General features: G+C 38.6%; 1 protein-coding gene across 3 annotated transcripts; it reads right to left on the bottom strand.

Moving 5' to 3' along the window:
- Positions 1–1171: 1171 nt before the first annotated feature.
- ABHD17B (abhydrolase domain containing 17B, depalmitoylase) lies at positions 1172–19931 on the bottom strand. 3 transcript variants are annotated; one of them, XM_059492961.1, is made up of 4 exons: positions 19728–19931; positions 13470–13944; positions 3135–3314; positions 1172–2686 (listed from the first exon to the last, which is right to left on the bottom strand). In XM_059492961.1, exons 2-4 carry the CDS (start codon positions 13934–13936, stop codon positions 2467–2469), a joined length of 867 nt encoding a protein of 288 aa, XP_059348944.1. In that variant the 5' UTR covers positions 13937–13944; positions 19728–19931; the 3' UTR covers positions 1172–2466. The 3 variants fall into 3 exon arrangements, with proteins under 3 accessions (XP_059348944.1, XP_059348945.1, XP_059348946.1); XM_059492962.1 differs by lacking the exon at positions 19728–19931 and adding an exon at positions 19109–19352; XM_059492963.1 differs by lacking the exon at positions 19728–19931 and adding an exon at positions 15848–15868.
- Positions 19932–19987: the final 56 nt, after the last annotated feature.

Below are 19987 nucleotides of genomic sequence, written 5' to 3'. Positions count from 1 at the left end.
ACCAAAATGATGGTATAAGGATAAGACAATCAGGATGTCAAATGTTTTCCTCATCGTTGCAATAGCTCAGAGTTGCTTTCTGTCACTAACAAGTTTGCTGCCATAACACGATCTGCACCACAGGCTAAGCTATTTAAATTCTTTCACATATACAACTCCTCTGAAAAAATATTAGTATAAAACATAAATCAGCACAAAATGGCAATAATTAACCATGCATAAACGATGCAAGAGACCAGAATCTCTACTCACCAGCGCAATCCAGCACAGCTGCACATACTGAAGTCAAAACACTATTAGTCAGGTCTTTTGTTCTGCTTCAACAAAATACAGAAACAAAAGCAGCAAAACTACTATGACACCTTTTCTGCCTTTTTCAATTACAGGGTGCCACAATATCCCCTGGCACAATCAGATAGTTCTTGTGGTGACAGTTGATCATTTGACTGCAAGGGGCAGGCAACCAAACTGCAGCCAATATATATCACTTAATATTGCACTTCTACACTCTTTATTTCTGAATTCCTGAAGGTGAATCTCAAAACAAGCTCCATTCATTACAAAGAAAGCACTTAAAATTTAATGGCACAGACTTCCTTTGGAGACAGTGGCTAGTGGCTACCTCCTTACTAAGGTAGTAAGAAAAGGAAATCAAACTATGTATTAAATATGATGTTAATAAAGCTGAGTAACGCACCTGTATCCAAAAGCCTTGAACTAGGATGAACATCCTTAAGTCTAATGCTGCTGTTTCTGAATATACTCTGAATTTCAGAACTCACTGAAACATCCTTGATCAAAAAAATCACACAGAAATCTAGTTCCTTGTGAACAAATTTCTTTCTACTCAATTAACTCAAAGTGCACAAGACAATAATTCATTTTAATTTCAAAGAAGGAGATACTAGAATTTGTTACAGAAAAAAAAGTTTACAAGCAGCTTTGCAGCAGAAAGCCTATGTCCTGAATGGCAAATTGTAGTAAGGTGAGGCATGAGGATAGAAGGGTGATCCAGAACAGTAGCTGCTGATAAAGAAATGTGCTGGCAGTTCCAAACAATAAGTTATTGCTTTTGATGTCAGATTTCCTTGAATAAATGAGGAGCTGCTAAGTATTTTGATACTGCAAGCAACTGCTGCTATTACTTTGAATAAAAAGAAAAAACTGCAAGTTTGTGGAATATTGTTTACTGTTAATCAACACATCTTAACCAAAGTGTTCACAATACTCAAAACTACATTTAAGTACACAATAGACTCAATCACAAAAAACAAGCACAACAATTAAATTACGTAAGGCCTGAAAAGCACAGTGTGTATTGTAGGAATATTATTTTGTTCACAATTAGGCCACATATAATTAAGTTTATTTTTCATAGTTTTATTCATGTAAAATGCATTCAAGGGAAAGGCAACTTAAGTTTATTTTATAATGAGTTAATAGAAAAATGTCAATACTCTCTTCTTGTCACTCCTCCCACCCCACAGAGGCCCAATTAGTAAAATTTCCATACAATACTCAAAAACAATAAGCTTTTACACTAAACATCCAAAATTAGCCTGATCAGAAAACTGCTATGTTGCAAACTCTTTATTACAATGTTGGATAAACTTCAAGGTTCTTCTTAATGCCACGTTGTGGCTCTAGAAAATCAGTGTTTAAAACTACATGGTTCAAGAAGTCTTCTAGGTTTTAAGTCTGGTTTCAAAGAGGTATTTTGTGGCCTCAGTAGCAATCATGTGAATGATACCTGCATTACAACAATGATAATTTGTAGAATTACTCTGGCAAGATTAGGACTCCTGAGAACATGAGTGGATACATTTTATTATCCTGAAAGCTAATAGACAATACGAGTACAAAATAACTAAAGGAAAACAAAGCACAAAAGAAATAAAAAATATGGGAAAAGATATCTATTTTTCCCCTCTCTCCCTGTAACAGGGCATGAGTAATTTCCAGTGACTGTTTATTCTCATTACATACATTAGTATTTGCTCAAATTTCATGGCTATTACATTTTTACAGAACAACAGTTTAGAAGTCAGTTTTTTAATTACACCTGTGCAACAGAGTAAGTCACAGTACACTTTGAGATGTTTAAAAAATATTTATAAACTTGGTTTTGATATGCTAAAGCACTTGGCAACACTTTTACAGCATTTGGTTTTATATAATTAAATTTTCTTACAGTACTCCTTGTGATTTTTTTCTTTACATCTAAGAAGAAAAAACCTCACACAAAGAAATACAAACTGCCAGTCTGACTGCATGATCATGTTATTCCAGTTTATAATGCTGACATTAAAACCTTCATTAATTATGTTGACAAATCATTACCTGTAGATTTAATGAAGGCAACCAAGATGATTTGAAAACACAACATTCAGGTTTTAAGTTATATATTTATCAAAGTGTGCAGTTCTGCAGTGAAATGAAAAAAAACATGTAAATACACAATGTAAGTTACAAGTTCACCAGCTCCTGTGACACAAAATGTTTTAATCTTTCAAGGTACTGTCCATAGAGTTCCACATCATTATGGCCTGCTCCTTCTACCCACAGTGGTTCTACAGGTCTCTGGCAACGCTCAAATAATGCCAGGCCATGTGAAAAGTCAATTACTTCATCTTCAGTTCCATGGATTATTAAGACAGGAGATGTTATTTTAGAAATTTTGTCAATGCTGTAAAGAAAAAGATTATATCTATGAAAACAACGGCATAGTTCTGAAATACAACAAAAATTTTCTTCAGTTAAGATTTACTTAGTTTTTTAGTCTTATAGAAACATATTGCAAATGACTTTGCTCACAGTTACCCAGACTAACAATTTACTGGACGGAACTACTTGTTAAAACTAGGGATTTACATGTTATATACAGGAAAATGAATTACTTTACAGATATCCACTAAAATGACTAGAGATGCAAAGCGCCTAGAAGGTTTACAAAGTTTTGAAAACTTCTTCAAATCAAATGCTCCTCTTCAATGTTATTCACTGATTTTTCTCCAATTCTTTTACTAAACTTTTGAAAAGAATTTCAGATAATATGCCAGACTACTTGTTTCTCTAGTTGAGAACTTCTGTTATAGAGAAAATACATGCTGAAAAAAAAATATCCTACAACTTACTTTGGGAATGCATCAAAGCAGTAAGTCTTCTTTGTATCAGGAAAAGCTACTCGCATTCCTGAGGTCAGTGGAGAATGAAGAATTACAGCAGCACTTTCATATCTAGCAGCAAGATCCACAGATGGTACCGTTCCTATACTCTGGCCATATATAATCACATTTTCAGGGCGAATTCCATACCTAGAAAATTAGAAATGTTTAAAAAGTGGCATATGAAGTGAAACAGACGCAACCTACAGAGCAAGGCAACAAAAGCATTTCTGAAGATGAAAATTTTCACAATGCTATCAACTATGAAACAGGAGCTGCTAGAAGAACAAGCAACTTTGTTTATGACATTCCTGACTAAAACACACAATTATTTATTTACTCTCTATTTGCAGTAATTTTTTTCCCTATGCTTGAATGGTATTGGAATAATGATTTAAATTTTTAAATACAGATTTGTGAATGCAGTGTGGCTTGTTAAAGTCTTTACTTTTAACTCCAGTGGACTTACAACAGAAAACTGATTAGAGCCTTAATAGATCTTCGGTTATCATCACATAAAGCATAATCCAGCCTGCAAAAATTTGGTCAGCTTTACTCTTCTGCTATCTGATAAAACCTGCAAGCTGGTACATTGCTTATAAATTTAGAGAGACTTAAAGCTTGCCCATACTGACAATGAGCAGTATAATGATATTGATCATTCCACATAATAGCCAAGAAGCTTGTTCTTATCAAACTAATCCACAAGCAAGACAGCCCAGCAGGGAATACAGAATTGAAATCAAAGCCTTCCTCCTAGTAAGATGCAATTAACAGGGGCAAACAAAAGAAACATCTAGTTAACACTCATACAAATAATTTTAATATATTTTTCAGCATTAGTGTGAACGCAAAAAGCAATTGCTGCCCAAGTTACACGGGAAAAGTCTCTGAAGAGAACGATAATGTGGCCAAGAACAGTGCCTGCAAAAAAAGTAAGCTGATCCACTGCCCTGTACCCCTAACCAGGGACTCTTAGCACAGGTCAGACTGCAGCAGTCTGGGAAAGGAAGTACCTTGAATAGGAAGGGATACCACATTGCACTCAAGAAAACGCCATACACAAAAAACCCCAAAACCAACAACTACCCTTCCCAAAACCCCACAAAATACACCAAAAAATCAAACTCCTCCCAATCATCTCTAAAAAAAGTCCAAAGCCCCCAAATTAAACCAAAAAACCCAAACCCAAATCATTGTTCTCATGCATTATTAAAAACTTGTTCAACTTTTTAAGTAAGAGCAGCCTAGCCTAACGTCACTGTGGAACAGCAGGAGGTAGGTTTGACACTTGCCACTTTAAAAGGAATGAAAATCAAGTATAGGAAATAGCACCTGCTACCTTGTCTACAATAAAGGCATGCATATTTTCTGTCAACATTATATAACAACACACATAGCCACAAAGAAGTTATCAAATTTCTATATTTTGCATATCTCCAGTAAAATCAGGGGAGCAGAAGATTGGAAGAAATTCACAAGTATCTTATAAACACGGGTAAATAACTGTATGGGTAACCAAACACTAAAATCAGTAAAGTCTAAGAGACTAAAGATCAGAAACATTAGGAAAAAAAGTGTTTCATGTGTATCAAGACATTCAAATTACCAACCAACAAAACAGTTCCCTCCAAATCCACAAGTACTTCTTAATATGCCATAAAAAATGTTTTCTAAGTTGCATTCATATATAATAAACAATTAATAAAAAAATGCATTCATATATAATAAACAATTAATAAAAAAATGCATCTAGGGAGATTTCAAGATTGTAGTATTACCTACATGTTATCAGCAGCAGAACTCATTAGGCATGCCATTAACTTGCTAAATTTGGTATAAAACCCACTATTCACATCTAAAATTATCAATTTAATATTTGTCTGTTTATTTAATTTGAGTTCTGATAAAGTGAAATGTAAAAGGTTTCCAAGTATTAGCACAGAGGCAGACTCCGCCTGACAGAGGAATCTTGCTACATCATGACTACTAAATCACTATCAGTGTTTCCTAGAAAGAGTTTTTAGTCATAATCAGATCATGATCAAATTAACACTTCTAAAACTCTAAGTCTTCATCATCAGCCTGGAACTATTAACAGCCCCTTCACAACAGTTCTCAAAGAAAAAGCAATTTCAAGCGTTAACAGGATTTTCTGAAAATTCCAACACACATAAATAAAATAAATTAAAGCTTTGAAACAAAAGACAAATCTAAGGTCATCATTATTTCTGCATCTCTTCTGAAACACCCGAGAACATAGGTGCTATCCTTTTACAATTCATCTCTCAATTCACATCACATTTGTCCCTTATGAAAGTACAGGACAGCCTTCCCTCCTTCCAACATAATCTGAACAAAACTTGCATTAATATGTTGCATCACCAGTATGGCATGTAGTTTGCACAGCACATTATGATAAAACAGTATTCAAATAATAAACCTTGCCAATTACCACACTTGGGTTTCCTTGAATGTTGAGTTTTACAAGATACAGGCCATTACACAGGAATTCAAAGCACAACTTAAAAACTCTATTTCAGAACATATATTCTCCTCTTTCTCATTATTCTTTCCCCTATTTTTTGATCAAATTCCTTCAGCCTCAAGATAGATAAATGACAGCTACAACAAATAAGCCAAGAACAGCATTTACACTATCTGGATTAAAGTAATCCTTACTCCATCACAGTCAAATAGTTTGCGTCACAGTGCCCACCAGAAAATACATGCTTTGCAATCAGTAAACTAAAGAAGTCAGTAACCCAAAGTGGTAGTTCAAAGTACACTTCTGAGTATTATGGCTTGAGTAGGATGGAAACCTAAATAATCAAACCCTCCCTCTCAAATAAAAAACTCCAAGCAGCTTGGAAAACAGATTACATCTGCTCATTCCAGTCTTCCCTTTCCTCTTGAAAAGGTTTAGCGGGCTGATCCTGGCTAGGTGCCAGGCACCCACCAAAGCAGCTCTTTCTCTCATTCCGCTTCACAGCTGGACAGGGAGAGAAAATTTAATGACGAGATCATGGGCTGAGGTAAGGACTGGGAGAGATGGTTCATCAAATGTCATCTCTAGATGTAGAGATATTAATTGAACTTATTACTAACAAAATCATAGCAGGATAATGAGAAGTAAAACAGACTTTAAAAATACCTTCCCCTCATGCCTCCCTCCTTCCCAGCTCTCCCTCTCCCCCAGCAGCACAGGGACACAGGGAATGGGAGTTAGGCTCAGTTCATCCCATGTTGTTTCTCTCACTGTTCAGGGTGAGGAGTCCTTCCCCAGTTCACCACAGCATCCCCCTCATAGGTTCTCCACAAACTTCTCTGTTGTCTGATGTCTGTCCCACAGGCAACAGTCCCCCTCAAACTGCTGCAGGGTGGGTCCCTCTTCCATGGGGTCACAACCTCCCTTCACCCATGCACCCCTGGGGTGCAGTCCCTCAGGGACAGGCTGCTCCAGCGTGTGCTCCTCTCTCCACACGTCTCCCATGGGGTCACAGCCTCCCTTCAGGTATCCCCTGCTCTGGTGTGGGGCTCCTCTGGTGCCTGGAGCACCTCCTGCCCGTCCTTCCCACTGACCCTGGTGTCTGCAGTGCTGTTCCCATCACATGTTCTCCTTTCGCTCTTCTCTGGCTGTGATTACAACTGTGCAAGGATTTCTTTTTCCCCTCTTCTTCTTAAATATGCTATCCCAGAGGCACTACCATAACTTCTAATCGGCCCAGCCTTGGCCAGCGGCACAGCCATCTTTGGAGCCAACAGAGCTTGGCTCTGCCGGAAATGGAGGAAGCCTCTGGCAGCTTCTCAGAGAAGGCATCCCTGTAGGCCCCTGCTACCAAAGCTTGACCATGCAAACCCAATGTAATAGGCTTCTGAAATATTTAGAAAAAACAAAGAGATGAACTGTCCCTCTGTTGCTATTTCTCAAAAGTATCACTTTACAATCTACAACAGAAAAAATATTGAAAAGGTAAATGTTTCTAAGTTTCCTACTCATAAAATTTACTTTTGACAGACTCATAGTCTGTTAAACTCCAAGAAGTTTTGTGTCAAATAATCAGATGACCATACCTGGTCTCCCAAAAGAGGAGTGTCAGATCAAGAGAAAAAGTCGCAGTAACACTGTTCTCTTAATCAGTGCCTTGTAAGTACAGGCCATCCTGAGGAAGGTGAACATGACATTTACAGAGCCATATGCTTCAACTGGTTCCTCTGGTTACAAGAGGTCAAAGACATGCTGTAAAGACTGTTGCTGTCTTTGAAAGCTCATTATGTTGATAATAGGACTAATGTAAACACTGTTGTTGACTCAAGTAATCTTAGATAACCTGTGTCAGCATAGACAGACCTTCAGTGTGGGGGTGAAGGTAATGAAGGGTGTTTTTAGGCTTTTTTAAAGCCATAATCACCAAAAAGGACCTTGGAAGAAAACCTTAAAAGTAGCTATGCACAGATGTACCAGCATGCTGGTTTTGCCAAGAAAGCACTATTCTTCATGGACAAGGCATTCTGGGCAGAACCTGGTACAAAACTTGATATTTTCTGCAGTTTATAGGCTAACTGCAACATCTTTCTCTTTCCCAGAGCAGCTGAAATTTCAATTCCTTTCAACATCCAATTCATCCTTTATGCTCACACAGTTAAAGGTTACCTGCCTGGAAAGCAGATGGAATCTAAAGAGCGGTTTTGACACAGAACCTGTGTTCATGTAAGCTTCCTGACATCCTCACAGTGTCTGAGCATTTACGAATTTCGGCCTCGTCACCACACTGAAGGCACAGATTAATGTCACTACAAAGCTAAACTATAGCTGAACAGAACGAACCACTTTCCTATTTGCAGCTTCAGCAATGCATTCCCCCTCATTAGGCTTTAACAGTTAATAAAAGGAACTAAATAAACCTTGTCTGGGAGTAGTAGAGCAATAGCTTTAGTGCTCCTTTGTGCTGCCTGTGTTCAGGGACAGGCAGGAAACAGCATGCCACTGCTGGGTGAGGAAGGTGCAAGCCAATAAGGAGTTGTAACTGTGCCAGACTGTTCCAGTGCCTGGAACCAGGGCCCAAGATAACACTAATGAAGCCAGTATTCTTTTCTGTGGCCCTATATATGCTGACCAGATGTAGATGGTCTCTGTAAAAGAGGCAATCCTGAACACTTTTGGCCTGATCTTTTCAGCTTCTGGTAGGAAAAGAACTGCTAAACAATAATGAAATATTCTTTTTTCCCCTTGGTGATGAACTTCATGGGATTTAGCAGAAACTCTTTTCACCATTTCTTTGATATTTCTGTATTTGTAGCAAGACCTTTCCTGCACTTTACTAAACACTTATCTTACTGGTGGTCCACCTTTTCTCTGCCCCTCCATTCTCTTTTTCTCTTCATGGAATCACAGAGCAGTTTAGGTTGGAATGTAGTATAGTCCACACCCTTGCCATACGGAGGTAATATTAATATTTCACTGAATCAAGTTGCTCAAAGTTCTGTCCAACCCCTAAACACTTCAATTGGATGTACATCAATAACATTGGATATTAACCTTATTTTATATTTTCACTGGATATTTACCATATTATCATGATGCAATAAGAAAACTACAAAATGCATGTCTAGCTGTGACAATGTAGGTAGAATTTTTTTGTTTCTTTGGGTTTTATCCTTTGTTTTTGGATTTTAATTTCAGTTACCTTTAAGAAACAAATACTAGCAGAAATTACCATGCTGCAGTGTCAGGCTCTTAAAAATACCTGCCATTTTGTTCCAGATATACATAAGGGAGACAAAGTAATTTATATTTACTTCTGAACTACTGCTCTTAATCTAGAAGACTTGATTGCTTTACAATAATGAAATAAGTATTGATAAGATCAAGCTTAGAAGAGTACATTTTCCATAGTACCTCTTTAGGCTTACACTAGATGCTCTACAGAAGCTACAGTTTGCAAAGCTATTGCAACACATACATTTAGAAACCTGACACAGCACTTGGGGCACATGGAACAAGGGGGAACATACTGAGGGAATTTTCAATGTACATTCAGAATCTTCTGTCATCATGGACATAACACATGAAATTACAGCTGCAAGTTGCAGAACACGAAGGGCATGAACCTCATCCACACCTGTAACTCTCAACATTTTAGGCCACATATAAAATTCAGGAGCACACAGCGCTTCCTCAAATGATGCAGGCATCCCCTTCCTTGCGCATACAGTATTTTACAAAGGAAGAAGAAAAAAGGAACTAAGTTTTATGAGAGGCAAACCCATTGTCCACATTATATCAACAAACTGCACCTTCTTTGCCTCTCTCACAGTTTGGCCTTTCTAAACTTTAAAATGCTACCAATACATCAAGATTTGTCAAGATTTCTCTTCCACAATAATTGAGCTATTTTTCCCTATCAATTTAAAGATACCCTCAATTTCCCTCCAAATGTATAAAACTAGAGTACCTCAACTTCTAGCTGAACTCCCCCCCTTCTACTTCTGAATGAAAAAAAACAAAAAAAGTAGTTTATGAATTGTGAAATGAACAATTTTGGTCAACATCTGAAGAGACAGTATTATTCCTATATCTGGCTGTTCAATTTATGGACATTCTGTCCACTTTGACACATTGTCTGATGGTGAGATTTACCCTTTAATTTTTCAATTATTATGCAGTCCATGATAAGCAACAATGAAAGGGCTGTTTTGCTTCTTACAGGTAAATCTGGTCATGAGGCAACCTGGCACATCTTCAGAGGTTTCTGAATGAGTGCCACTTGCCCTGCATTTGCCTGGGGCTGGTTAAACCTTTCCACCCTTGCTAGGGTGTCATCAAAGGCCTTCAGAGACCAGAACAGCAGAAAATAGGCGTATCACAAAGTGACTCTTGGCATTTCAACACTTGGTAGTTATGACAGCTGGAAAAAGAATCTCCTTACTTGCAGCTTTTATACAGTCCCATGCACATGAATATGCAACAATGTACAACTTTTCCAAAATTGATGAAGGCAGTGAATCACACCACCTTCTCTCATGGCCATCATCCACATAGGTAGTGACTGCTTCCTATTAACATCTTCAAAGGAGGTAAAGAATAGGGACACAACTCAGCATCTACATCTGCTGTTTACCTGTTCTGATAGGCTGCCAAACTAGTTTTGTGTATTCACTTCCACGAATATTAATATTCACAGCAAAATCTCATCATCACCCTCAGCATGAGTTCCAGACTATTTCACCCCAGGTGTCCAGTCCCCACTGGACAGCTGTGCTGATTTACAGGTGAGTATGTGGATTGCCTTCCCAAGACACAAGATTTGTATCTTAAGTTTTCTCACTAGTATCTTAAATAAAGACTAGCAAGTCTTTACCACAAGTGGTTTTGTTGACTGTAGAATTAAGTCTGCATCAGAATTTCAATTACCCCAGAAACACCTTTTTGTGTTGGGTTCTATGATTTCATTTCTCAGAACAGGGAATGCAGGGAGCTATGGCTGTGATCAATCTCTGAAGGTAACTTCTCCATTCTTTTCTTCATCACATCACAAACTGGGAGACAGAGTTTAAAACTTTCTGATCCTTTCTTATCTCATTTCATCAACAAGAATTTCCAAGGAGTCACAGCTATACTCACATTTATCCTGCAAACAAACCATTGAATTACTTTGTTTTTGCAGAATTAGTTATAAACGTTAAAGACTGTACCAATGTGAAACTGACAGAAGAAGCTACGCTATGAAAGTAGCTTCAGATATACATTGAGTATTTTAACACAGCTGAGCACTGTCTCAGGGCTCAAGAGAACACCATAGCTAGATAACCAAACTGTGAGCTAGTATATCCAGAGTCAAGTGCTGAACTTCCCCCTGATACATCCAGCATTCAGATACAAGGATGAGACCACGTCAGCCAATTGGAAAACTATTTTAAGTACTACAGGTGTAACTGGTAATACCAACCTCTTTTTCAGCAGTAGACCAAATTCAGTTCATGTGTGTGAAATTCACACACATGAAGTTGAGTAAACCAACTGAAACTTCATACACTCTACAGAATTACCTAATTGCTACAGGACGTGAAACAATAATAAAAAAAAGGCAGACCAAAAAAAAGGGACCAAGGTGAGGTCATTCTTAAACATAAGAATATCTTATAAAAGATATATTTAGAGGTCTCCCCAACAATGTCTGCTGACAAATGAGCATACTTATATAAAACATTACAATCACAGAATAGTTGGGGTAAGGGACCTTTAAACACCCTTTAATTCCACTTTCCCTGCCATGGGCAGGGATACTTTCCACTAGATCAATCTGCTGAAAGTTCCATTCAACCACGACTTGAACACTTCCTGGGATGGGGAAGTTGACCACAATTTCTCTGGACAACTGGTTCTTCTTGTGATAACTTCTCTGGCAATTTGTTCCCGTGCTTTATCACCCTCACAGAAAAGAATTTATTTCTTATATCTAATCTCAATCTACCTTCTTTCACTTTAAAGCCATTAGCCTGTGTCCTATCAATTATGAACAATCTTATTTGTTTAGAGAAAATACACTTCATTGCTTAAGAATAGTGGCGAGAATTCAAATTGTAATCACATTTCTTTGCAGATTTTATATTCAGACATTCATTATGAGGAAGAAGAAACAATAATTACAAATTAGTTTATAAAACAGAGCCTGTAAACTGACATAAAGTATTATGTTTCACCATCTAGTTCTCTTCCATTTTCTCTCACATTTAAATAGTTCAGACTGTCTTCCAAATTGCTCACAAACCACATTATGTTTTTGGTAAATGTTACAGCTAATCACCTACCAGCTACAAACCATGGTCAACAGTGCACCTGTTGCAGCTTTTGGCTTATGGAACAGCCATATCTCAACTTTCCATTGCAATAAAAATAAACACCAAAAGGTAATCCAACAACCTAGTATGCATGTTTTTGAATAGAAGAAGCTGAAAACCTGTCTCCTGCAGTTGAATGAGGTTTATGATAATAAGCTTTTTCCCTATTTAATACATGGATAACATATGCTTCTTTGAAATCATACTATTGTTGTAACGTAAAATGAGTGCAAGACTAAATGTGTATTTAAAGCACTGAAGAGGGGTAATCTGCTCATTAATACTACATTGATGAAGTTCTAAACTCACTGTGACAATAACCAGGATCCAGGATTTAAAGACCACATGCCCTTACACTAAGTCAAATCCCTGATACTATAATTATTAAACAGGATGCTCAAGGTGCAATGACTGAGCTGCAACAACACATTTCAGGTTTTTATACCTTTTTGATATGAAATACACAGTGTACTGGGATTTTCTGGTGGGCAGTTATTCTTATGATAGAATACTATTTTAAAAGTAGTATTTATTTGTAAATTTGTACCCATTTGTATGGGTATTTGTAACCATGAGAAGACTATTGAGCTAAATGGAAAAAATTATAGTGAAAACTGCTCTCAAATTAGAGAAGCTGCACATATTTGGTGCAGGATTCTGTAGGATTCTCACTTATATCAGTGAATACATTCACAGTCTTTCATTTTGCTATTTTATGTCCCACAAAACCAGAGGCTTAGAACACAGAAATCACTGAAATAACATCTTTCCATTTGTATTTTTTTCTTGTCCATTTTTATTCTGCTTGAGTTAACATCACTGCTCAAAATTCCTCTTTTTTTGTTCCCACCATAAGGTATTTACACAGGTCTGTTACAAACTCTCTCACACATTATGTTTTGTGAAGCTAGCTTTCTATATGAAGCAAAAAGATGTTTTGTCTCTTTGGAAATGCTGTAGCTGCTAGTCAGAACGCTGAAACAAAGGTGATATCAACACCACACAGAAATAAGAGTCTCACCAAGTTCTCTTGTACCAGCTTTTACTCTGCCCCTCCCTACAGAAAAAGTAGGTGATGGAAATTATCTGAAGAAACAACCTGCATTTTTTCTCACAATAGTGGGTTAATCACTGGGGTATCAATTATTATAGGCTTTTCTCAATTTTTTAAATTTTGCAGCTGAGAAGATTCCAAACTATGACAAAAAGGAAGATACTCTACTTGTTCAAGACTAGACCACAGCTTATTAAATTTAATTCCATTTCAATTTTTCCAGTAGGTAAGTAATATATACTGATCCTGCTTAATACTGACAATGCCTTCAACATCAGGCACCACCAGTCAGCCTGGATATGAATCCACTAATTCTAAATCACACCACTGCTGTTTCAACTACCAATGCATGTGAAATAAAACCATTTGACAAGAATGCTGTAAAAGAAAAATGGCAACTAATGTCTTACCTTGTTCTAAGAGCCACCCAAGCAGCATCAATGTCAGCATAGAGATTCTTCTCCGTAGGCTTCCCAGAACTTGCGCCATATCCAGAATAATCATAGGAGAATATGTTGCAATTAATCCGTGAACCCAGTCCTATATAAAAGCTGCTCATCTGACCCAGGTCAACAGCATTTCCATGTGAGAAGAGCAAAGTGTACTTGGCATTAGGTGAGCAACGCACGAACATACAGGCAATCCTGTTGCCTTTACATGTTCTAGTCATGAAGCACTCAATGGCATCTTTTTCCCTGGAAGAATATTGCCAGTCTGCTCGCTCTGAGAGATGCAAAGTCCAGCGACTGCCACTCTCATCACACATCAGTGTGTATGTGGGATCAGGAGGTAAGAATGCCAGCTTAGAGGCAATTTTCCCTGGGCATGGTGGACAACAGAACAGGCAACACAGTTCACTAAAGGAAAGATTATTCATCTTCTAGTCTGAAATGGGAAGAGAGAATAGTATCAGTTTCCAGGTACAATCTGACATTAAAAAAACCCAACTTACAAAAAAAAAAGTGAACACAATATCTCTAGGAAATAATGCATAACTTCTGAACATTTAACACAACAAAGACTTAAATCCATATATGTATATTTCTGTATAATATTCAATTTTATATTATTAGTTATTTCACAATGGGTATATTAGTAAAGGGGAGTGATAACTCTAAAGCACTGCCAGATATCAAAAGTAAAACATCATTACCCAGAGAAGGAACAAGCATTTGTTTTCGACTTTCTTTGGCGGAAATGAAGTTCCTCATCTTAAGACATTAAGAAAAACGTTCTTCCCATTGACAAATACATACGTGATAAAAGAATAATTAAAGTATGTTGCAGAGTTGCAGCATACTAAGGTTATGCAGATTTCTGCAGCTAAAAGTCACTACAGCATCTCCTAAATACAAAGAAAATATATTGCAATCACTGGCTATGGGCTCCTGCAAGCACTATCAGAAATATGAAGGGTGCATGAAGGTCAAAACGTAGAAGACAAAACAAGATGATGCTTCTGGGTTAGCAAACACTCTAGAGCTTTGGTACACAAAAAAGTAGCCATAAACTTATCTTCCCTCCTCATACTTGCCGACATAAATATTTTGAAAACCTTCAAAGAAGTTCTTAGCTGTATTGCCCATAGGAATTGGGATTGTATAAATGACACAATTGGTGGGGTTTTTTTGTCATGCTTCAAGAAACATCTCCCTAACTAAATCCTCTATCACAAATATTTGTTAAACCAGCATAATCTATAGCACCAATTCAAAGCATTAGTTTTAATAGTGGTGAGGGGGAGGGGAAAAGAAGAAAAACACACCTATACCTAAAGCAAGATAGGTAAAGATAGAGTTGCCCTTAAAACAGACCTTGTGTCTCTCTTAATTTATACCAGTGTTAAGGGAGTGGGGGGAAATCTTCTGTTGCAGCAATACTTTTTCTCAGAGATAAGAAGAGCAATGAAATTTGACAAGTACTGCGCTGGAAACCAGCACACCAAAGATAACCATTTACTCTACTTTCCTTGAGTTAAGGCATCTGACATTTTATCTTAACTTAAACAACTTTTTCATACCAAATCTACCTACATGTCCCAAGTTCATGTCCTGACAGTTCCCTGTGAACATGAACACTTACAATTTCACATATTGACTTTGACTCAAGCTACAAAACAAGCAGATTTCAGTTGTCTACAGTACCATGCTGATCCAGAAGTATTTGGGTCATCCAACACTAAAATCTTACTGCTAACTGTGACACCTAACAATATTTAGCTATTTCAAATTTAGTCCTTAAATTTGTACAGAAGTATAGTTTTCATGTATAAATTTCTTTTTAAAGAAACTTCAAGGACAGTGCTGCAAAAACACTTTAACATGTGTCACAGAACAACTATCTGTATTTTTGGATGCGTGAATGGTCTCTTCCTGGTGGTACAGTATGAAAGCATACTGCAAACAATGTTACATGGAGCATACTTTTAGAGCAGCAAAACCAGGCACAGTGAGACAGTCTGACAAACACACAAGCATTCATGGAATATCACAAAAAAAAGAGGCTGCCGCAGCTAAGGTTTTTCACCCAGGTCTCTAGATTTCACAGCTAAAGTTTTTCACCCAGGTCTCTAGTTTTCTTCAAAACAGAGGGAAACCACAGAGGTTTAGACATGGGAGATCAACACTTCCAATTTAGAGGACATGGCAGGAAGTACTGATCAGCTCCCTTAAGAAGGCAGATAGGCTCTTAAAGAAGATCCTGGATAAAGGATCATATTCCTGATAGCTGAAGTAACAATAATATTGTGTTTCAGAACAATTAGTCACTCAAATATGGAATAACTCACCTCTGTCAGATGAGATAATGTGAACATTAAGTTTCAGTTATACCCACAAGTCAGGATAAGTGGAAGGAGTCTATGGAGGAAGTCAAACTATTAGCAAAATGTTTAGATTGTCTTATGCAAAGTAAAAATCCTACTGTTTTGTGGGGTGGTGGTGGTGTCTATTTGTTCCTTCCTCACTTCTTTTGTAATTATGAGCACCAAAGAAGCAACTTCTTTCACCTCGACTTAAGGAGTTCATCTTCACAGTCCAGTCTCAACATGCTTTTTTTCCAAGTACTTATAACACAATACTCAAAATCACTTCTATTTCTATCAGAAACTATTAAATGGATCTATTCTGAGTGAGTTTTCCCACCTGTACAGAAACGTTGAAGGTGAAGTTAGATATTATATTTTATTCTAAGGGGATGACTATTATTTTTTGGGAAAAATTTAAAAGAATTTGTACCTCCAAAAGTGAGATACAAATAGTTTGTTTTGCCCAGGAACAGCAGACTGCACTCTTACCGGCATGTAATGAGAACTACAGAATTTCTTATTTCTTCCAAATCCCCTTGTCAGAAAGAATTAGAACAGGAGTTTACATTATTTGAAAGTATAAACAGCCCAGAAACACTACAAATGTGATCTCACTCATAAAATATTTGCTATTTACCCAAGTAATTTCAGAAGACTGGAAACTGGCCTGCAGGATTCACACACAGGGCAGTACAGCAGTAAACCACAGTGAATTAGCTGATGTGGTGGTAATGTCCCCAACATAGTGTAAATGTGCAGAAAATGGGTTGTCACCAGATATGGCAAATGACATGCTGAAGACAGCAGATGAAGCATTATTCCTCCCCTGTGCTAGACTAATGCAGGCTTTATGTATTGATCTTTTAATCCAATGGAAAATATGCCAACTGAAACAAAAGATTCTGATTCATTCTCCAACTAAATCATGGCTAATAACAACTCTCTTCTTTAAAACAAACACATGCTACTTTCTTCATTCAGAAGACCCAAGACAACCAGCAGGTCACTAACTGAACCAATTTGATACAAAACACCTACTGAACTTCCACAGGAGAATAGCTCCAACTAAATACAAACAATGTTTCTATTATACTGGAACTGGTTTGTCTTTCACTGTGATGGATTGTATTCACATGAGAGTGTGAATAAGCTGGATGTGTGCTTTATCTAGATTCTTAGTGAAGCTGAGGCAAAACCAACTCTGACTAGATTAATTTAAGCATATGGTTCCACAAGTACAGATGAGTAACTTTAATGGGACTCATTTGACTAAGATATGCTGTGAATACCTAAGGTATAGTCTAACACCTTCTGAGCATGTATGATGTAAATCTCTGTGCTCATTACAGCATAATCAGATGCTGAGAGCAACACACCCCAACAACACAACTATCTCACCTTCTACTTGACATTTCAGTAGTAATAAAAATGCCAGGGCTGTTCTGCAAACACAGTTCCTACAGCTGGTAAAATATACTAACAACAAAAAGAATCAATAAAGAAATATACACCCCCTTTAAAATTATACTCCATTTTTAGTAAGTAAGTATGAAAATTCTATAGAAGAAACTGCAAAAAGCTTTTCTATTGCAGCAATAGAGGCTAAGAAATAAAACAGACCCAAACTATACTACTTATCCCTTCTGGGATAGCTTTTAAAAAGAAAGCAAGAGCATTTTATCAATTTTATCTCTTTAACTCTCTTATGAATAAAGATTTAACATATAAAATTGCAAATGTAAAATTGCCCACAGGCAGTGATTTCAATTCATTCTGTGGCAATTAGCCTTTTCATAAAGGCTGACAGAAGTGGGAAAATGTCTATTTAATCTTAAAGAACACCTCAAGTATTTATCTTGTGCTTCCTAGGATAACACAAATGTAATTTTTTCACATGAGAATTTATTCCTGTCCTCCTATCTCTTTGTACATAATAACAAGACAGTGGAACCTATTATTCACATCTTTGAATACTTCGCTATGTATTAGTCTCAAAACCAGTCCAACCTTGCAAACACTTATCTAGAAATCTTATATTTACATTAAATAGAAATTATTCTAACTGTTTATTTAAATTAAATTGCCGACTTCATGGGAACTATTCACAAGAACAAAGTCAAACTCATAAATATAGCTGCTGGTTTGGAACTTTAAGTGTCGTTCAAACCATAACGGGCAAGATATTCAAATTGTTGGGGGCTTTTTTTATTTGTCTGTTTTTTTTGTTTGGTGGTTTGTTTTGGTTTGGTTGTTTGTTTTTTTTTTGTATATGTGTGTATTTTGGTTGAGGGTTTGTTGTTTGATTAGGGGTTTTTTTCATCTTTATTGTTCATTATCTACTGCTGAAACAAGAAATTCTAAAGCATTTTTCCTCACACTTCCATCGAGCACAATGCAATAAGAACTTGAGTTCAAGCTACTACTGAAGTACCGACATTTATTTCAACACCTGTGTAATATTAGAAATGGAACAGAACGATATGAACATCCTTTAACTAGTCCAACAGTTAAAGCAACAAAATGTTCAGAGAAAAAGAAATCATTAGTGTCTGATTCAGTACCACATAAAAGGATTAAGAGAATATTAAGAAAGAATATGCAGTAAGTCCAGAAAACAACACAAAGTATGTTCAATTATGAAAAAGCTATATTAAGAAATACTGTGAAGTAAGTGTTTAAGATAATTTTCAAAGGACAAAGTAGGCTACATGAAAACAGAGAAGCCTGATCAAACCGAAAGTTTACTTTGGTTAATTTGATTCTAAACAAATAAACACTCCTTCTAGTCTTACAAATTCTATCTATTTTAACACATATCATTTATTTATCCTCTGCTGGTTACTTTGTGTATATCAAAACCTAAGGCCTCAGCTGAAAAAAGAAAGGGAATCCAGGAAACATTAACTGAAAAATCCAGACATTCTTCATCAACCGAAGAACAAACGAAACCTCTAAAGGCTCCAGATAGACAACTGCGGGATTAAGCCGATTACATAATGCCTTGCATGCTCTAAGCAAGCCTCTGCCCCCGGAGCTGCCCTGCTGAAGGCACCCGCCGGCGGCTGGCGCTGAAGACCCGCGGTGTCCCGGCCCGGTGTCCCGGCTCAGGCCGGCCGGCCACCAGCACCGAGCTCCGCCCTCACCGCCGCTCTGCGCCCAGGTACTTCTACTCTGATTTCCGCAACCATGAACTTTCCTAGTTAATTGCTGACCAAATACTTTAAATTTTTATATTAATAATACCTGAGAGCAATGTTGAGGCCAGCGTCACTTCCACCCTCTACAGCAGAAGCTGAAGGAATAAATTTAACCAGGCTGGCGGGAACTAAATTAACTCCTCAGGTGTCCGAATCTGAAAAGGGCTCCGCCGAAGTCCTCAGCAGTGACTCAAAGCAGTGACTCAAAGTTCAGAGCCCGAAAAGCCAGACTTCAACACGCGCGTCACAAGTCAGGGCGCCCGTTTCCAACAACGGAGTCCAGGGCAAGACCACGGAGACGGGAGCACCGGACAGCACCCGGGCACCCCGAGGCAGGCGACACCCCCAGAGACCCCCGAGCCCAGCGACACAGGGACGCGGGCAGGAGGCACGCGGGGTCGGCAGCACTCCGCCCGGTTCGTGCCGCAGATCGAAGCCGCGCCGCCCGCCTCTCCGAGGAAACGCCGGTGGCGGCCGCGGGCCCTTCCGCTCGCCCCAGGGGCCGCCACACGCCTGCGCCAGGCGGCGCGGACGGGCCGCGGGTCCGAGCCGGGCAAGAGACACGGACGGAGCCGCGAGGGGGAAACAACTCGCCCTCACGCCGCGGCAGCGGGTCACCCGCACACCGTCCATCCCCCCCAACGCCGGGGGAGGACAGTCCCTACCTGCACCTGGCGCTCCGCTCGGCGGCCCCGCTCTCTCCCGACTGCCGGGTCGGCGGGCCGTGGGGACACCGACTGTGCTGAGTAACGGCGCGGCGGGAGGCGGCCGTCAGCGCCCCGGCCCCGGCCGGAGAACGCGCGGCCCTGGCAGCGCTGAGCCCGCCCCGCGGAGCCTCCGGAGCGGCGCCGGCCTCGCCTCGCCCGCACACTGCACCGGCGCGGGGGCGGCCGGGGCGGGGCCTCGCGGGCCGCAGCGCCAATGG

The sequence above is a fragment of the Ammospiza nelsoni genome, chromosome Z, assembly GCF_027579445.1.
Source record: "Ammospiza nelsoni isolate bAmmNel1 chromosome Z, bAmmNel1.pri, whole genome shotgun sequence".
Lineage (NCBI taxonomy): Eukaryota > Metazoa > Chordata > Aves > Passeriformes > Passerellidae > Ammospiza > Ammospiza nelsoni.
This window is presented reverse-complemented; position numbering and strand designations above follow the sequence as displayed.